Source organism: Stigmatopora argus, chromosome 4, assembly GCF_051989625.1.
Source record: "Stigmatopora argus isolate UIUO_Sarg chromosome 4, RoL_Sarg_1.0, whole genome shotgun sequence".
NCBI classification, from domain to species: domain Eukaryota; kingdom Metazoa; phylum Chordata; class Actinopteri; order Syngnathiformes; family Syngnathidae; genus Stigmatopora; species Stigmatopora argus.
Window position 1 is genome coordinate 7,093,394 of NC_135390.1, and position 18,865 is coordinate 7,112,258.

An 18,865-nucleotide genomic window follows, 5' to 3' on the forward strand; every position below is an offset into this window, starting at 1 on the left:
CTACTGTCAATTTTGGGGAAAAAAATGATTTTAAGCGGACCTTACAGTTTGAAGAACACAGTCCTGCATTTATAATGTGCTCTATATATTTTAACCTTGTAACTATTTTTTTATTAATGTATTTATTAATTGTTTCATTTATGGATTTGTTGAATTATCAGTGTGGGTTAATCTGGCCCTTGATATGATTGTGAGCGTGAATGGTTGTCCGCCACCTTCTGGCCTGTGATTGGCTGACCACTTGCAGGGTGTCCCCCTGCTTAGTGCCCATAGTTAGCTGTGACTCTTGTGCGGGTAACCGGTTCAGAAGATGAATGAATGTATTAATCCATGCATGCGATTGTGAGCGTGACACATTATTTGTCTATATGTGACCTGCTGCAATTGGCTGGCAACCAGTGTTTTCTGCCTCTTGCATCTAGTAATAGGCAGGGAAAGGCTCGAGGAATCTCACGATCTTTTTGAAGATCAGTTTGTAAAATGAATGAATGGATAATCATGAATCCTCACCCAAGCATGATATTATTTTAGCTCCTGCAGCGTCTCCTGAAAGACCGACAGAAATGTATGCAGACTATGATGTCAGAGGGTCCTCGGCTTGCAGAGGCCCACCCAGGAGAGGAGGGGGAGCAAGCTCGTGTCAAACTCTCTGCTCTCAAACTAAAGTGGGAGACCGTACAGCAAGCTGCAGAACAAAGGTCAACCACTTTTTCAGGCAATGTCACACTTCAACACACATACTCCACCATATAAACTATATATACATATATGTATATATATATATATTTTTTTAGGCGGAAAAATCTAGAGGGGATTCTACCTATGGCTCAACTCTTCCATGAAGGTGTAGACAATCTACAGCAATGGCTCATATCTGTTGAGCAGGCCTTTGCTGAACTACGGAATGCTGAAAGAGTAATGCTGCAACTTTCAGAAGCCACAGAGAAGGCAAAGGTTAGAAATCTAGAGAGCTCTTCTCATAGTGTTTTTTGTTGTTGTTGAGGAAATATAACTTAACATGGGGTCTTTTCATTTCAGGAACTCACTGATGAGATCCAGGTTAAAACTACAGACCTTGCTAAAGTTCAGGAAACAGGTCATGAACTCATGGAACTAATTTCAGGTAATTGCAAACTTCCATTCAAAACAATGGAATGTGGTGATGATTGAAAGGAAGGTTGCATTGCATTTTCTTCCCTGTTTCTTTCTTTTTTTTTCTTTATACTAATTGAATGTGTTGACTGGAAGCACATGACGTACCTCATACCTTTAGAAGGTGACCCAATAAGTATCTACTCCTACAGTATGAGCCACTCAGTAAATCCAGTGACATTAAACTGGACCTCATACCTTTAGAAGGTGACCCAATAAGTATCTACTCCTACAGTATGAGCCACCCAGTAAATCCAGTGACATTAAACACCAAGGGAACAATCATTATCATTAACATGTGTAGTGCTACACAAATAAATAAGGGCCTCCCTCCGACCCTGGTAAAAATCCAGGATCTGATCCTGGATTTCTTGTGTTTTTATGCTCTGACAAAGCACAGCAAATACAGTACAGTTGGCTACAAAATGAACTACAGCAATTTTAATCGAAGATATTTTAGCTTCTAAAATTTTGTAAGTCACAGATACAGAAATACATTTCTTCATATTAACTTTGCAAACATGTCTACTTCTCTCACATAATGATTACTGGTATGACTGTGATTTCAGAAGAGGAAGAACACCAGGTGCAGGAAAAATTAGATGCACTTCGTATCCGATGCTATGTGCTAAATCTAAGTAGTATGGATGTGCTCAAAAGACTGGAGCAGGCTTTGGAGGCCTCTAGTCGCTGTACATCTAGCCAGGAGGACCTCCACCTCTGGCTGGGTCGAATTGAAAGAGAACTCCTGGGAACAGTAGGAGTAAACACACATGAAGGAGATGCAGTGCTGTGTGCAGCTGAAAGACAAAGGGTGAGTTCAATGGTCAAAACATGTGAATCCTTATCTTGCTTTGTTTTTTTATTTTTATTTTGCTACTCCTAAGCTTAAACCTGATGTATCTTATACCAGGGGTGGGAAAAACGATCCTCGAGGGCCACTGTGGGTGCAGGTTTTTGTTCCAGCCGATCCAGCACACACTTTGACCAATGAGGTTTTTGTAGAAAACAAGAAGCACCTGAGTGCAATCCTGATTGCACTTGGAGGACACCAGATTGGTGAAAAGGTGTCCTCTTTATGGTTTGGAATGAAAACCCGCACCCACTGCGGCCCATTGTGGAATAGTTTGCCCACCCCTGATCTTATACAATAGTTTCTAAATCTTTACAGATTTTAAACATTAAGATGTAATGATATAAATTGCTGTCCCTCACGTATAAACATCTTAGCATAATTCTCCCATGATTAGAAGCAGCTAAGCAAATGTAAAGTAGTGTATTTTTAAAAATAGTCATGAAATATGGTTGTGCTGTACTGATTATTTTATTTGCACACTTAATTATAGTACATTGATATTATACACTGGAAAAAACAACTCTGAGAGCTGAACCCAATTCAGGGAGAGATATGGCTATAATGTAACAATTAATGCATACATTAATGATTATTTAATGAATGATTTTTTTTCAACATGTCTGGATAGCTGGAACAGGCAGTAGTGAAGGAAGTGGCTTGGTTTAAAGGTGCGGCACTTAGACTTGAGAAGCTGAAAACTGTACACCTGGATCCAGAGCTCATATCAGAACAACTCAGTGAGCAGAAGGTTGAGAACAATGGACATAATTTACTACTACATTTGTAATGTGACTGATTTGTGTTAATTTTTCAGTTTAAATTGTTCTTAGCAAACAAATCAGCATTTTCATTTCCTGAATAGGCTTTGGCTGTGGAGATTTTACAACACAGATTCAACATTGAGAAGATGGTAAAAATCGCTGAAATCTTGCAAACATACAGTGATAAAATTGAAGCAAGAAATCTGCAGGTAAATGTGATACTTTCATACACAGTCAAATATGTCAAACATTCAATGAAAAGTGTTCTCTCTATGCAGACCCCATTGGATGCCTTACAGGAACAATGCACCACCACATCAACCACTAATTCCCATGGAGTTCTGCAGCTTGAGCATGCTCAATCACTTCTTGTTCAGTTCTCAGAGAGCCATGCCGAAATTTCCCCATGGCTGGAAGAAACAGAAAACCTTGTGGAGCATCTCTCCATCAGCGCAATTAACTATGAAACATTCCGTCAGCAACGAGACATTTTACAGGTAAAATAAGCCTTTTTTCGGCACATTTGATCACTTTTTTCAGTTTTCTAAACAAAGAACCAACTTAGGAACATATGTTGAATGTTTGGTTCAATTATTCTTTTTTACATTCCTGGTCTCTAATAATCAAGTGCCAGTTTTACTAACATACCAAATTGTGGGGGTTCAATTTTATCTGTAATCACCAATATTGTGGAGGCAAAATGAATGTAGTATTTGCATATACAACTTCCCCCAGAGGGTGGCCCGGAGGCTTGAGTGGTTAGCACGTCGGCCTCACAGATCTGGGGTCCTGGGTTCAAATCCAGGTCGGTCCACCTGTGTGGAGTTTGTTCTCCCCGGGCCTGCGTTGGTTTCCTCTGGGTACTCCGGTTTCCTCCCACATTCCAAAAACATGCATGGTAGGCTGATTGAACACTCTAAATTGCCCCTAGGTATAAGTTTGAACGTGAATGGTTGTCCGTCTCCTCATGCCCTGCTGGGATCAGCTGGCCACCAATTCAGGGTGTCCCCCGCCTCTGGCCCGAAGTCAGCTGGGATAGGCTCCAGCACTCCCCGTGACCCTAGTGAGGATAAAGCCGTTCAGAAAATGAATGAATGAATGAATGAATACTCCCCGAGTAAATACAAAATGAACTATGCAGCGTATTGCAAGTTTAGCAGATGCATTCGTTGGTGTGCCAAGTTACTAGATCAGCTTCTATTATGTGCGTGTCTTTGCAAGGAAAAACCTTTAATTGGGTCAATGAGTTTTATGTCAGTATTGTTAAACTATTTAATTTTCTTCCCCCAACACTAAGGGTCTGAGAGAGTCAATAGCTGAACATCGGCCGTTGATCTCACGCTTATGCTCCCTGGCAAAACGCCTGTCAGAGCTGAACCCAATTCAGGGAGAGGGATTTTGTCGTAAAGCTACTGAGGCTGAGAAGCGGCACCAAGCCATCAGAGACCGGGTCAGGGAGACTGCCATTCTACTTGAAGAGTCCTTACCCAGATTCACTCAAGTAAGGTTCCACCAGTGTTAAAGAAAGAATACTATGTCAATATAAATACATTCTAATAACTCATTTGTTTTATTTTATGTAAAAAAATACCATCTGACAGCTATATTTCACACGTTTTTTTTGAATGACAAAACGGGTTTTGTTAACTCTTTTGGAAGAGGAACAGGAAGCCAGCCAGACATACAAATTAATTCAACAACAGCACTGTCAAGAAAAAAATACTACAATATTCATTTTACAATTGAATCACTACTCTGTAATGAAAGGAAAACAGGACCATGCACTGTATTCAATGAGTTATTATATATTGCTCCTATTGTTTCCAAACTCAATATTGAATCAGTTCTACCGGATACTGACGAGACCTTTCTAATATTAATGAAGCACTACTGTATCATTTAAGGTTTTTCGGCCACATTTGAAGCGATTTAATTGAAATGTATACTAGCTGTGCATTTCTTTTGCAGATCGAGACTTTTTTTTTGACATTGTAATTGAAAATGAGACCAAAAACCTAGTAGCTCCTATTGTTGAGATAATAAAACAACCTGTCTTGTGCTGTAGCTGAATGAGAGGGTGAATCTTCTCAGAGGAAGTCTTGACCGCCTGCGCAGTCGCATCCAGACTCCAGCTTCCCTGCAATGCCTGACAGTGAGAATTCAAGAGCAGCTGCATGAAAATAAGCAAACACTGTCAGAATTGTCCAATTTGGAGCTCACTCTACAAGGTGTCAAAGCACAGGCGGAAAATTTGCTGATTAACACAAAGATAGCAGAGGATCCATCCATTAGCTCAGGTGATCAACATTGTCTAAATACAACTATTTTATCGTTATTGTTATAACACATGTTGTTATATAATCCATATTTTTGCTATCTTCTCATTTCAATACTCTGTACTTATCATCATTCTTCCTAACAAAATATCTGATGCATCTTTTCATTAATAGCAATAGAGAAGCAAGTTTCCACTCTATCCCAACTGTTGGACCAGACACATAGTCAGGTTGAAGAAAGGGAAAGCTGGTTGCTGAAACTACTGGATCTCTCTGTAAAGTTTTGGAGTGATGTTGCGGACGTCACAGTGGCTCTCAACAATACCCAGCAGGGAGTGTTGGACCTTAACACAAGCCAAACAGACTCTGAGACAATTCACAGGAGCTTAGAGATGATGCAGGTTAACCTAGAAGCCTTGAGCCTCACATTTTTATAAAACAAGTAGATTGACATTATTTTTCCCTTTCATTCTGAAAACCAATAGACTCTCAGGGAGGATATTGACAGTTTACAAGGAGATCTCGACACGATTGGTGTTCTTGGAATGGACCTGATGTCAGAATGTGGGGACACAGACAAACCAGATGTCACAAAGAGCATGGACGAAGTAAGCCATACATTTAAGTGAATCATTTATGTAGTTTGATTGAAAATATGTAATGAGAGGAAGCATGTGTTTGACATTTCTTCCAGCTTTATTGCCTGTGGAACAATTTGAGTAAATTGTGGAATGAATGCCATAAGAAACTGGAGGAGTCCCTGCAAATGGCCTTAACTTATCAGGACACTATGCAGGTGTGTATATGTATAGAAATAATGTGGATGGGATTGGTTGTTTGTTGGGCAATTTAAGCAACCTAAGATTTTCCATTTTAGGGACTTTTTGAGTGGTTGAAATCCGCAGAGCTGCGGTCAACTGAAGAGTTTATGGTAGGAACTGACCTGGAATCAGTTAAAGAGCAGCTACGTGAACTCAAGGTAACGATTCTCTCTGAGATGACCGCTAAAGCTACTGCATGAGTTCCTCCATATGTAGTGTTGGCAAAATTTGTTTGGTCATACAATTTTTTTCTATATATCTGAATCTTTATTTGTTTCCCTTAGGAATTTAAGCGAGAACTTTACCAGAAGAAGATTGAAATAGAAAGCCAAAACCATCGCTTTGTGTGTAGACTGTCCCCAGGCTCAGAACGTCCATGCTCGGTCTCTCCGCTATGTGATTTCCGACTGCGTTGGGACAGCCTGGAGTCAGAGACTGTCAGCAGACAGGTAATGTAGAATATATAAATAAATAAATGTGTGTGGGTTTTCTCCGGGTACTCCGGTTTCCTCCCACATTCCAAAGACATGAAGGGTAGCTTGATTTAACACTCAAAATGTCCGATAGGTATGAGTGTGAGTGTGAATGGCTGTCTGTCTCTTCGTGCCCTGCGATTGGCTGGCCGCTAATTCGGGGTGTTCCCCGCTTTGTGCCCATACTTAGCTGGGGACAGGGTCCTGAACCCTCCGTCACCCTTCTTCTGCTTCTATATTTATTTTTCCAATATTCTGTTCATTATATTCTGTTCAAATATTTCTTTTCCACAGCATCAACTGGAGTGTGCGCTGCTTGGACTGGGCCAGTTCCAAAACACACTTGATGAGTTACACACTTGGCTTACCCATACTGCTGAACAACTGCAGGGCAGAAAAACAATCAGCATCGACCTGCAGGCATGTGAAATAGAGTTGGCCAAACATAAGGTAATGATAAATTACTGCTCAAATATGAATTTAAAATACGTAACCAAATTCAACATTCAAAAATTATCTTACTTATTTAAAAGCACAAATAATGTTTTTTTTTTTTCATTTTTCATTTTCTGAACCGCTTTATCCTCATTGGGGGGATGGAATAGTCGTATTGAACGATGAATGAATGAAAATAATCTAACATTAAAGCAGTGCTTTGCATTTATTTTCAGTTAAATTAAACATTTTTAACATTTAACAGTTTTGTGTGTAACAAACCAGACGTATGTGACTCAATTGTTTTTGTTTCTTATGTTTGTTAAGGACGTTGTACTGTCAAAGTATTGTCTATACCTCCGATAAGCAAATGAAAATGAGATGATGGTGCAAATATTCTGCCTGTTTTTGTTGAAAAAAAAACTCATGTGGCTTATTAGCGTGATTGTGGTGTAATATCTTTAAATGACGTCCAACTTTATTTGGCTTCCTACCATCCACTGCCAGTCCTTTTCGGCAGAGGAAATATAAGTCTTTCCTCATCTCACCTCATTTAAGGTGACATATGTATGTTTGACTCACAATCTGTGTTACGCCTAGCCTTTATTTTTATCTCCGTCAAATATTTTTCCATGGTGTTTTGCTGTGGTGACCACTGAAGGGAAAAACTGAAAGTCAGTCAGTGGGTAATGCTTCGTCGCTGGATAATCATGCTCTGTACTGTTTGTTCTTCAATGTTATACTCTGCGCAAACTCTGACAGTGAGTGCGCCACTGCCATCCTCTGAGTGAATTTACAATTACACGTTATTCTAATAAAAAAGTAGAAATATGTTTTTCTAAGTCCGATGCTCCCAGGGATTGCTTTGCACCCTCGCTGGCATACCCAAGGGGGGTGTGCCCTACTACTTGAGAAGCACTGCACTAAAGCAAAGTCGATGAGTGAATAATTTCTCAACTTAGAAACAGCACATCTCTTAGCCTTGAAGGAAAAACATAATCATTTGATGTATCTTATCAAACAACAACCACATGTGCTCTTATTTGTGTTATACTTTAAACAGAACCACAGTATTTAAAACACACCATAAAGCAAAACTAAAATTTCTCATGTAATTTCTCTTCTCTTACAGGTTTTGCATAATGATGTCATGTCTCATGTTCGCACGATGGAGTCTCTGCACCAGGCAGGCAAGGAATTGCTGGAGGCTGGGACTGGGGACTGTACGCATGGTCTTCAGTGTCGTTTGGACCAACTTGGTGAAAGCTGGGAGTTCGTTCGCTGTGAAACCGAGCGCTATCTGCTCGAATTAGAGAACAGACTCAGTCAGGTAATGCTGTTCACTTCAAGGGTACAATTATGGGGGTCACTTTGTGAAATTGCTTCTCCTGAAAATAACAGTTTTTGTTGTATCGCTTCAAACAGAAGGTCGAGGTGCGTTTAGAAAGTTAGAGAATGAAAAATAACTACAAATATGTGTGGACCGCCGGCAGCTATGTACACATTCACTTTGAAGAAAAGCATGATTAATAAAGTCATTTAGAGTAATTTATGCAGAAAAAACATGCTTCTGATACTACAAGTTTTTAGGTCAATTTAAGCAGCAGTGCTTGTTATTTCAGGAAACTATTAGCATCATAGGACGGACCGGTGGGGCGAGTAGTTAGCGCGTCAGCCTCAGAGTCCTAGGGTCGAGGATCGATCCCAGGTTGGTTCTCACTGTGTAAACCTTGCATGTTCTCCATGGGCTTGCATGGATTTTCTCAGGGTCCTCTGGTTTCATCCCAAAACATGCAGGGTAGGCTGGTTGAACACTCTAATTTGCCCACAAATATGAGTGTGAGCATGGTTGTCCATGTCGTTGTGCCCTGTGATTGGCTGGCCACCGATTCAGGGTGTCCCCCGCCTGGTGCTCATAGTGAGCATGGATAGGTTCCAGCACCCCCTGTGACTTTTGAGAGGATAAGCGGTTCAGAAAATGAATTAATTAATTAATTTTAGCATCTTAGGAGTAAGACAAAAAGACAAGAATTTCCCTAGGTTAGGATGGTGAATTCATAATTTGAAACAATGCACACAGTCTGACCTCCTCAACCTTTCTGTTTAGTACTCCCTGCCATCAGTAGTTTCAATATACAACCTAGCTAATATTAGTTTCACTAAAACATTTAGATTTAAAATAAAGATTGTGTTTATTTAATAATCAGATTTACATTTAACATTACATAGGATTAACATTTAGATTTAATCCTTTTTTATGAACTACATTTAACAGATGGGTGTATTTTTGCATTAAACTATTCATTCATTTACCCTACTACAAGGAGATCTTTAAGTTAACCACTCTTGTAACTGAAAAAAATGTAAGGAAAAAATCCCATGTTGTGGAGACGTTTAAAGAAAAACCTATCAAATGCTGTTATTTTGAGTCTAGCCCCTTTTCAGGTAAAATGGCACAATCCTGTAGTGAATATACAGTCATTGCGAACTTCAATTTATCTTTTATGTTGAGCTTTTGAGGCATCCCATTTCTGTTGTGGGTTTTTGCTTACTAAAACATATTTTGTATTTCATGTCATTTTTACAGGTGCAAGATATTACACTTGAGATCCAGGACCTCCTACAATGGCTAGACAACACAGACATTAGATTGCCTTCTTCCATACGCTTGTGGGGTATGCCAGAATCGACAACTGAGAGGCTTAATGCTCATTTGGTGAGACACATAAATTCCTATATGTTTAAGAATAATCCCAAAGTTTAGCATCGACTTCCTCTGCTCTGCACATCTTCAACAGGAGTTGTGCAATGAAATGCAGTCAAAGCTTCACACCTACACCAATGTAAAAAGTGCCATTCAAAGAATGCTGGAAAGCAACAATGTTGTGCGGGGATCAAGTACAGAACACAGCATGTCGATCTTAGAACAAAGATGGTCTTCAGTATACAACAAAGTTCAAGAACAAAAGGTATCTCAACTTATTTGTTTGATTAACCTTATCAGTGAAATCACATTACATTGCTACTTTTGTAGGCAAAGCTCACAAAAGGCTTGATTCTGGCTAAGGAATTCCACAGTGATATCCAGAACCTTCTCACCAAGATGACCAAATGTGAGGAGTCCATTCGACACCTTACAGCTCCAAGCTTTGTTTTGGACACAGTTTGTAACCAACTAGAGGATCATAGAGTAGGTTTTTTTTCTTCTTTTCTTTATTAAATATATATGTTTTTTTTTCATTTTCCCTCTGTGTAATACATCATGTAATGATCATTTTTCCCTGATAATTTATCTGTGAAGAAATTATTGGATGAGGTGAATGGTTATGGGGAGAAGAAGACCACAGTGGAGAATGCGGGCAGTAGACTTGCCGAGCTCAGCAGGAAAGAGGATTGTGATGTCATTCATAACCTCATCATGACTATTCAGGATCGCTACCAAAAACTACACCAGAGTATTTCAGAAAGAGGCAAGATGCTGGAGGAGGTCAAAAAGAATGCCAAGCAGGTAAACATCTTCTACACTACACTTCCATATAAACATTTACTTAACGTGTATTTATGGTAATGGGCGAAACCGATTTGCTTTAAACCTTTAGTTGTATTGTGAGCTCACAGTAACTGTCAAATTACCATGTAGAACAGAAAAAAATAAGGAAATCAACTTTACTACCGGCTTAATGGCTTTAACATTTTTTTATACATTAATTAATTTGCTGCCATTGACTTAAATATGCTTGTTCAATGCCAAGCTTCCTGTTCAAATGGAGTTGATGTATATTGCTGTCAGTGGCTATGAATGAGTTAACTGGTAAGCATAACATGAATTTAAAATGACATTTTTAATTATTCTATTTCAAGTTTAATGAATCTTGGCGTCTCCTCGTGGATTGGATGTTTGATGTAGAAGAAACCTTGGACAACCATAAAGAGGTTGCCTTGTTATATGAGGAAATTAAACAGCAACTAAATGAGCAGAAGGTGTGGTTAATACATTTTTACAACAGATTTTTTTGGTATTTTCACTTGATCACTGATTCCAGTATTTTGTATCATTATTTTTAGAGGTTTCAGGAAGTGCTTAGATCTAAGAGACCCATGTATGAGGCAACATTGAAGAATGGTCGCAAACTGCATGAAAGAGCACAAAGCATCCAAGACAAAGAGCACCTGCTTAACCTGCTGGCGGAATTGAAAGACACGTGGGACACTATCAGTGGAAAGTCAATGGAGAGGTATTAAGTTCTTGGGAGATTATTTATCTCTACTGTATGGAAAATGTGATCAAAAGATGTATGCGTTTTATCTTGCAGACAACACAAACTAGAAGAAGCTCTGCTGTTCTCAGGAAGGTTCACCGATGCTCTTCAAGCATTGAATGAATGGCTATATAGAACTGAGCCTCACTTGGCTGAAGATGTTCCAGTCAGTGGGGACAAGGACATAGTTACCAATCTAATAGACAAACACAAGGTGTGGCTAAAACATATTACTATACTTTTACATTACTGTTACTTTGTCATGGCCCATGTCTTAAAAACATAACACGTTATAGTCCATTGCCAAAAGTTTGTATTTTCTTTATGGTACCACTGATCACCATACTTCATTATGTAGCAGACATAAGAACTGAATAGAAAATATTGCCAATTACCTCATTTCATTCAAACTAATGGCCAATTCACTTTCATTAAGGTAGCAATGCTCTTCCGTGGATTTTAGTTCATGGTGTATTTTGCAGGCTTGTCTTTTGATTCTTACATTTGCCAACAATGTTCTTCTTGGTTAGGTATTCCAGAAGGAGCTAGGAAAGCGTGCAGGGTGTATCAAGACCCTAAAGCGCTCTATAAAGGACCTGACCAGGAGCAGTACTGCCGATTCACACTGGCTGCAGGAACAAATGGATGAACTAGACGGCCGCTGGGAAGTGGTGTGCAAACTCTCAGTCAGCAAACAAGACAGACTCAAGGCTGCACTTCAACAGGTAGTACAGATGTAGTATTAATGAGGTGATATGTAAATTACAAACTTACTACCTAAACTGTTTTAAAAAATAATTGAGCTGTTTAGTGGCTGTATTTTAAATATTTTAACATGATATTATAACTTATCCCTTAGCATGCCATAAAGAAATATACCGTATTTTTTGGACTATAAATTGCACTGGCCAAAGAATACACAAAGAGGAAAAGGCAATATATAAGTCGCACTGGAGTATAGGCCACATTTTTGGGAGGGTATTTTTTAAAATTATTTTATCATAAAGGTATTAAAGTAAAAAATTGAAAAATGAGCAACAATTGCCTAAATAGGCATATGTTAACATAACTGTTTTTTTTCAAGTCTCACTTGAATATTAGTTGCAGTCCTAGCCAAACTACATTAATAAAAGTGCTGGAGCATATCCCAGCTAACTACGGGCACAAGGCGGAGGACATCCTGAATTGGTGGCCGGCCAATCGCAGGGCACAAGGAGACGGACAACCATTCACGCTCATGCTGATACCAATTTAGAGCGTTCAACCAGCCTACGCTGCATGTTTTTCGAATGTAGGAGAAAGACGGAGTACCTGAAGAAAGTCCACGCACACATTTAAGAGCGACCTAGGATCAAACGCTCAACCATAGACCTGTGGAGCAGATGCGCTAACCACAAGTCCGCCGGGCCGCCATATATTAATATTGCAAACAGCCGAAAAAAATGATGTTATTGAAACGTAAATCTATGAGAAATTTTACTTACATTTGAGATGTAGCGATGAAAAGTGAAAACTGTTAATCATTTTGCGACATGTACTGAGCCCACGTAGCAATATCCTTTACACAATGAATCCAGTTTTACCTATGGACTAAAGGTACCTGGATATCAGTGTTGATTTTTGGCAGTCAAATTTACATGTAGGAATTTTTCTAGATTCCCAGTAATTTTGGACTGTATTGTAAACATCAAAATAAAATATAACAGCCCCACCTTCTAAAAAAAACTGTTCTTCAGATTGACATTGAAATACAGTATTTGTAGTGTGTTCGATTCAATATTGGTTAAAAAGGAAAGCCGTATTATAATTGTATCTACATTGTACATTACATCACTGGACTTAGTGACTGTTAATATACTTGCTAACTTATATCTCTTAAACTTTGCTTTCATAAGGCTGAAAAATTTGATGGCTTTGTCCACTCTTTCATGGAGGATCTCACTGAGGTGGAGAGACTTTTTAAATATGGTGTCATACCAGATGAAGAGGAAGGTTTGCTTGCCTTGCAAAAACAGAACGAGGTAAGGTTCTTTTCCACTTGTGCACAAAAGTTACAGTGTTGAGGGAAAGACATGTACATCACAAATCAAAGCTGACATTGTAGAGACATGGATCGAATGATTGTGTTTTTCTCATTTCTTTTCATTATCTTCACAGGAGACAATGGTTACCTTGGAAGCTAAGACAACAGAGTTAGAAAATATCCAGTGTCTGGGTGAAAAGATCCTCTCCTCTTGTCACCCAGACTCAGTAATAACCCTCAAATCCTGGATGGGTGTCACCAAGGCACGCTATGAGGAGGTGAGTGAATTTTTGACATCTAAATGAACATGAGTATGACACCAGGTTTTCTAAGACATGGTCAAGTAGATGAAATGAATTACTATATACAGCATTCATCATCAGATAACTTTTGTGGTTTTTCAAAAATAGGTTCTTACATGGGCCCATCAACAGAACTCAAGGATACAAACTAATTTAGCATTACTGGAGGAAGAGAGAGAGCAAGTTGAAAGGCTATTGGAGTGGATTTCTTCTGCACAAGAGGCACTAAGCATCAGAGATGAAGAGCCTATGCCTGACAACATAGAGCAGAACCAAGAACTAATTGAACAGCACTTTGTATGTTTTACATATTTTCACATGTGAAAAAAAAACATTAATCTGATTTTTAGATTATCATTCAATGTTTACCACAAACATTGCAAAATGTTTTTGCTTGCAGGTTTTCATGGAGGAGTTAAATAAGAAGCTCCCTGAAGTTGAACATGCAACAAAATCCTGCAAACACAAAAATACTTCCAAACAGCAAGTTTCACCCAGCAAACGACCACTCACCAGTAAGTCTACTTACACTATTAAATTTCATCCAGTAAACAACATACATCATGACATTGGACTTTCACTCTTTCTCTTCTCAGAGAGGAGTTTTTTGAAATTGCAGCCACCAGCACCACTACCCCTCGAACACCTCAACCCCCACACCCCACAGCTCAGTCAGCTGATCAATCAGTGGCAGAAACTGTGGCTCCTAGCACAAGCGAGACAAAAACATCTTGAACAACATCGACAGAAACTCAAAGAGGTTAGTGTGTGTGTGTATATGTGTGTATGTGTATATGTGTGTATGTGTATATGTGTGTATGTGTATATGTGTTTATGTGTATGTGTATATGTGTATGTGTGTACGTGTATGTGTGTATGTGTGTATATGTGTATATGTGTATGTGTATATGTGTGTGTATGTGTGTGTATGTGTATGTGTGTGTAAGTGTATGTGTGTGTATGTGTATATATGTGTATATGTGTGTATATATGTGTGTGTATATATATATATATATATATATATATATATATATATATATATATGTGTGTATATGTGTATACAGACGCTCCCCTACTTACGAACGAGTTAGGTTCCGAGCGATTGTTCATAAGTTGAATTTGTTTGTAAGTTGATTCAGTGCTATATTTTGTATTATAATTTATGTTTTAGGCCTATATAAGTATATTGAAGGTTTATATAAGTGCATTTGTATGTTTAAGGCTTGTATAAGTAACACGCATTGGTTTGTACTAAAAAACATTTAATAAAATTGGATTGGATTGGATTGGATAACTTTATTCATCCCGTATTCGGGAAATTTCGTTGTTCCAGTGGCAAGAGGGTGAGGATGCAGGAATAGGAAAGGCATTTTAGACATAAACATACAAAATGGAGAGAATATGTACAGTACTGTATATATAGAGAGAGAGATTTATGTATTAGAAACTGGCCGAAAGAAGCGATCTAACGACGATTGCAGTTTTCTTCTTTTTTTCATCATAAATGATGCGGTAGCACTATATGGCATCATTCAATTGATTTGCAAACTTTGTGCAACGTTCAATATTTGGGTCCTGCTGCTCGATCTTTCTGTTTATAAATGGTACTGATGGTCGAACGATTCAAGTTGTATGCCCGTGCAACTCTCACCACTCACGCGCATCAAGCTTCGTTATTATTGCCACTCGTTTCAAATGAAATGGCTTGCCTCTTCCTTGCACCTCCCTCACTAGAAGCCTTTCGCTTTTCACCAACCATATTGAATAATGGCTGCACGAGATATTTCTTGATAAAAATGAAAAAGGTTCTTTGCGCACTGGAGATACGTCACGCACTTACGCAACTTACGCAATTTACGCACTGCAACAAACTGGGCAGAGGAAGGTAGATGCGGGGTGAGCTGAGCGCTCACAGCGCCAGGCGTTGGTATTAGCGGCGGAAAGAAGCACTACTCGGAAAAAGGCGCGCAATACAAAATCGAACTTACGAACATTTTTCGACATAAACGCAATTTGCAGACATGTTCGTATGTACCGTTGTTCGTAAGTCGTATGTTCGTAAGTAGGGGAGCGTCTGTATGTGTATATGTGTATTATGTATATGTATATATATAATTTAAAGTTGAATTTTATAGCAATTATTCTCATATGCAATGTGAAATTAAGCTTTACATTTTTTCTGCCTCTACTAGTTGGAAGAATTTGCCAATTTTGATTTTAACGTTTGGCGAAAACGCTACATTCAGTGGATCAGCCATTTGAAGTCTCGCATTTTAGATGTGTTCCGCAACATTGACCGGGATCAGGACGGCCGCATCAGCCAGAAAGAGTTCATTGACTTCGTCCTGGCTTCTAGTAAGTACCACTGTCTATCACCTTTGATTGATTTGTGTAAACAAGGCGTTACCTAAACAGAAATACATTAGTTGTAAAATTACTGATTATTGAGCACAGTAGAGTTCCAAGATTTTTTTCGTATCTAGAACATTTCGTAATAGAGGTGTACTTTATATGTAAATTCTTTAATTTGTTCCACTGTCCTCACACAACTACCAACTCAACCCTTTAAAATTGGTCATGTGAGGAAACACACAAAATGAGAGAAGATTATAAGGAAATGATTTATTTTTGTCTTAAAATAAATAAAGCATATGAAAATGTGCCGTGCGCCGCTGAAATATCTCCCTCTTCGGCCATTACAGATGTAATACCCATGTTTGTCTGCCAAATGGCGAAAAGAGCCCGTTCTACCCGGGCCGAAAGTCGTCCACTTTGTAGTAAATTGTAAACTTTTATGTGTGCCTTATGTGTGTGTGTGTGGAAATATGTGCCACGTTGCATTTGTACGGTTTTCAATCGCTTAATAAGGGGAATTCCAAATTAAAATAACGAATAAGGAAATGCATTTACTTTTTGGGGGATTTCGTTTTTGGATCTTTTTTGTATCTCAAGTCACTCATTTGCATATTTAAAGAAAATGTAAACTGAAACTTTTGTACCTAGAGGCATTCATAAGTAGAGGTATGACTGTATATGCATATAAATCAACTAACCAATGATCCTAGTTACGACATTACACAAAATAACATGCAAGTATCCTTTAACAAATTCACTGCAGAATTTCCTACAAATTCTCTGGAGATGAATGCAGTGGCAAACATATTTGACATAAACAGCGATGGCTTCATTGATTACTATGAGTTTGTGAGTGCGCTGCACCCCAGCAGAGATCCCTACAGAAAAACTTTGGATGCAGATCAAATTAATGAAGAGGTACAAATATTGCCTTCTTACTAGCAATGTTTTAATGGATTGATTCACTCAAACAGTTTTACAAACCTTGCCCACAATACTTATTTTTCAGGTGAGTCGTCAGGTTTCACAATGTCACTGTCCCAAAAGGTTTCAAGTAGAGCAGATCAGTGCTAACCGATACAGGGTAAGTTATTGTTTATCTATCTATCTATATATATTCAGTCCATATACATTGATTTTTTTCAGTTTGGAGATTCCCAACAGTTGAGGATGGTCCGTATGTTGCGGAGCACACTCATGGTCAGAGTGGGAGGAGGTTGGACTGCTCTAGATGAGTTCCTGGTGAAGAATGATCCCTGCAGAGGTTAGGTTTTTGCAAATTGCACTCGTACCAATACAATTTTAACTTCAAGCGACTGTATGATGACAGAATGTGTCAATGAAAAACAAATGCATTTACAAAGATAAACAAAAATGTAGATGGATAAGAACATCATTTTTTTTCAAACTGCGGCAAAATGAAAACATTAAAGCTAAGGTTTTCAATGATTTATTGTAAAGGCTAATTTGATGATTAATTCTTTGGATAAAGTGAGAAAGGTCTTTGGTGTACCCAACCCATTGCCACTGAACTGTGGTAAATTTGAGAGCAAAAGTCGTTGTTTTTTGTGTGTGTACAGATTATTGTAAAAATTAGACAAAAAAATTATAATCAATATGTCTTATTTGGAAGTCCAAAGTATTTTAACAAAATAAATCGATATAAAAAATTAATAAAAAATAAATAAAAAGAAAAAAATACATCACTTGATTCTTGTTTTTCAAAAAAATATTCCAAATGATGTATACTTGAACTTCATGGGATCCAATAATGGTAAGCAGGACTATATTTTATAAACCACTAAGTTAAATACTTTATTATCTTGAAAACCACACAGAAAAAAGGGTAATTACAAAAACCTACTTATAAGAGGCATTGGCAGAGTCTCGTAAAATACAGGATGCATAAAATACAGTTACAAATAACTGATAATTTCAACATTACCAAGTTCTGTAATTGCGTCTCCTTTGCCAACAGTAAAAGGTCGGACCAACCTGAAGATCAAGGAGAAGTACTTGTCGCCTACAGGAAGCAGTTCGAAAGGTTTAACTGTCAGCAGGTCCAACTCGAGCCTCAGTCTCTACAGTAGTGCCTCTGCCCCTACGAGCCCAATGACACGCAAGGCAAGCTATTACGTTTTCACATTTTTACCACCTTTGCTTTATTCCAGCTCACAGCCCCGGATGTTAAATAATCAAATTTCACTTTTAAAATGTAGCACGACACCTGACTTGCAACTGCTTTTTCTTTTTAGGCTTTACTCCGTCGAAGTTTTTCAGGTGACCGTTGCATTCGTCCACGGAGTTCTATTGCGGCATTAGGATCTGAACTCCTGTTTGTCACAACAGAGGGGCATGACTCCCCATCAGGTCAGGCATTTGTTGTCTTAATGATATATGAAAAGTAAAATAGTTTATTTTTAAGTAGCTTACCTTTTGCTTCAAATCATGGACTGCATTTACGGATGTACTTCATTGTTGATACTCATCTGTCATTGAACAAATAAAGCCACAGTGATGTCAGGAATTATCAGTTGCACAACCTTGTGGAGGAAGCACTGTGATAATAATCATAATAATAATCAGACATAGGCCCTGTCGTCATCATCAACAACAAAAGTGTAATTGTCATCACACCCAGAAACTGCGAATGACGAAATTGGTAGTGCTTCTCCATAAGGTGCGTTTTCTCGGGAAATGACCTCATAAGTGATAGTTTCAGACTCGTAATTTGGCATTCTGCCGTTATGGATACATCGCATCACCCCCCTGAGCGGATCACTTACCTCTCACTGTCTTTCACTTACCTTCAGTCAGCCAGTAGGAGGCAGATCACCACCCAAACATCTTTTCATATTACCTCACCCCAAAGTTATTATACAGAAGGGATTGTGTGTTGTGTTAGAGTTCTGATGGATGTGGGGAAAAAACCTGTCCTTAAGCCTATTTGTCCGTACTTTGTGGGACCTATAGCGTCTGCCAGAGGGCGGCAGTTGGAACAGATTGTGACCAGGGTGGTATGGGTCCCCGATGATCTTCCTGGCTCTGCCGAGGGAACGAGGGCTGGCAATGTCTTCCAGTGAGGGCAGAGAGCAGCCGACGATCAATCAATGTTTGTAACTTTTAATGTGTACCTTCCAGTAGTAGTAAGA

The 18,865-nt window shown here is 38.7% G+C and overlaps 1 protein-coding gene and 1 long non-coding RNA gene across 7 annotated transcripts in view; one reads left to right on the forward strand and one right to left on the reverse strand.

Moving 5' to 3' along the window:
• Positions 1-18,865, forward strand: part of macf1b (microtubule actin crosslinking factor 1b) — a 35,059-nt gene that overhangs the window by 11,174 nt on the left and 5,020 nt on the right. For 4 of the 6 annotated variants that reach the window (XM_077598906.1, XM_077598907.1, XM_077598905.1 and 1 more), the window contains 35 exons: positions 532-698; positions 795-954; positions 1,039-1,123; positions 1,722-1,966; positions 2,637-2,756; positions 2,871-2,978; positions 3,048-3,266; positions 4,067-4,270; positions 4,835-5,066; positions 5,220-5,446; positions 5,531-5,653; positions 5,740-5,841; positions 5,923-6,024; positions 6,151-6,315; positions 6,634-6,789; positions 7,907-8,104; positions 9,362-9,490; positions 9,573-9,743; positions 9,809-9,964; positions 10,076-10,282; positions 10,636-10,755; positions 10,840-11,009; positions 11,088-11,247; positions 11,564-11,758; positions 12,929-13,054; positions 13,191-13,334; positions 13,467-13,655; positions 13,759-13,873; positions 13,955-14,118; positions 15,551-15,713; positions 16,477-16,631; positions 16,723-16,797; positions 16,860-16,977; positions 17,692-17,837; positions 17,969-18,083. In XM_077598906.1, coding sequence (XP_077455032.1) covers positions 532-698; positions 795-954; positions 1,039-1,123; positions 1,722-1,966; positions 2,637-2,756; positions 2,871-2,978; positions 3,048-3,266; positions 4,067-4,270; positions 4,835-5,066; positions 5,220-5,446; positions 5,531-5,653; positions 5,740-5,841; positions 5,923-6,024; positions 6,151-6,315; positions 6,634-6,789; positions 7,907-8,104; positions 9,362-9,490; positions 9,573-9,743; positions 9,809-9,964; positions 10,076-10,282; positions 10,636-10,755; positions 10,840-11,009; positions 11,088-11,247; positions 11,564-11,758; positions 12,929-13,054; positions 13,191-13,334; positions 13,467-13,655; positions 13,759-13,873; positions 13,955-14,118; positions 15,551-15,713; positions 16,477-16,631; positions 16,723-16,797; positions 16,860-16,977; positions 17,692-17,837; positions 17,969-18,083 — 5,431 coding nt within the window. The remainder of the gene's footprint in view (positions 1-531; positions 699-794; positions 955-1,038; positions 1,124-1,721; positions 1,967-2,636; positions 2,757-2,870; positions 2,979-3,047; positions 3,267-4,066; positions 4,271-4,834; positions 5,067-5,219; positions 5,447-5,530; positions 5,654-5,739; positions 5,842-5,922; positions 6,025-6,150; positions 6,316-6,633; positions 6,790-7,906; positions 8,105-9,361; positions 9,491-9,572; positions 9,744-9,808; positions 9,965-10,075; positions 10,283-10,635; positions 10,756-10,839; positions 11,010-11,087; positions 11,248-11,563; positions 11,759-12,928; positions 13,055-13,190; positions 13,335-13,466; positions 13,656-13,758; positions 13,874-13,954; positions 14,119-15,550; positions 15,714-16,476; positions 16,632-16,722; positions 16,798-16,859; positions 16,978-17,691; positions 17,838-17,968; positions 18,084-18,865) is intronic. The other 2 variants (XM_077598909.1, XM_077598910.1) reach the window with 2 other exon arrangements.
• LOC144073231 (uncharacterized) lies at positions 16,745-18,263 on the reverse strand. Its single transcript, XR_013300035.1, has 4 exons — positions 18,147-18,263; positions 17,941-18,046; positions 17,709-17,814; positions 16,745-16,952 (listed from the first exon to the last, which is right to left on the reverse strand). It is a non-coding gene; the product is annotated as an uncharacterized LOC144073231 (long non-coding RNA).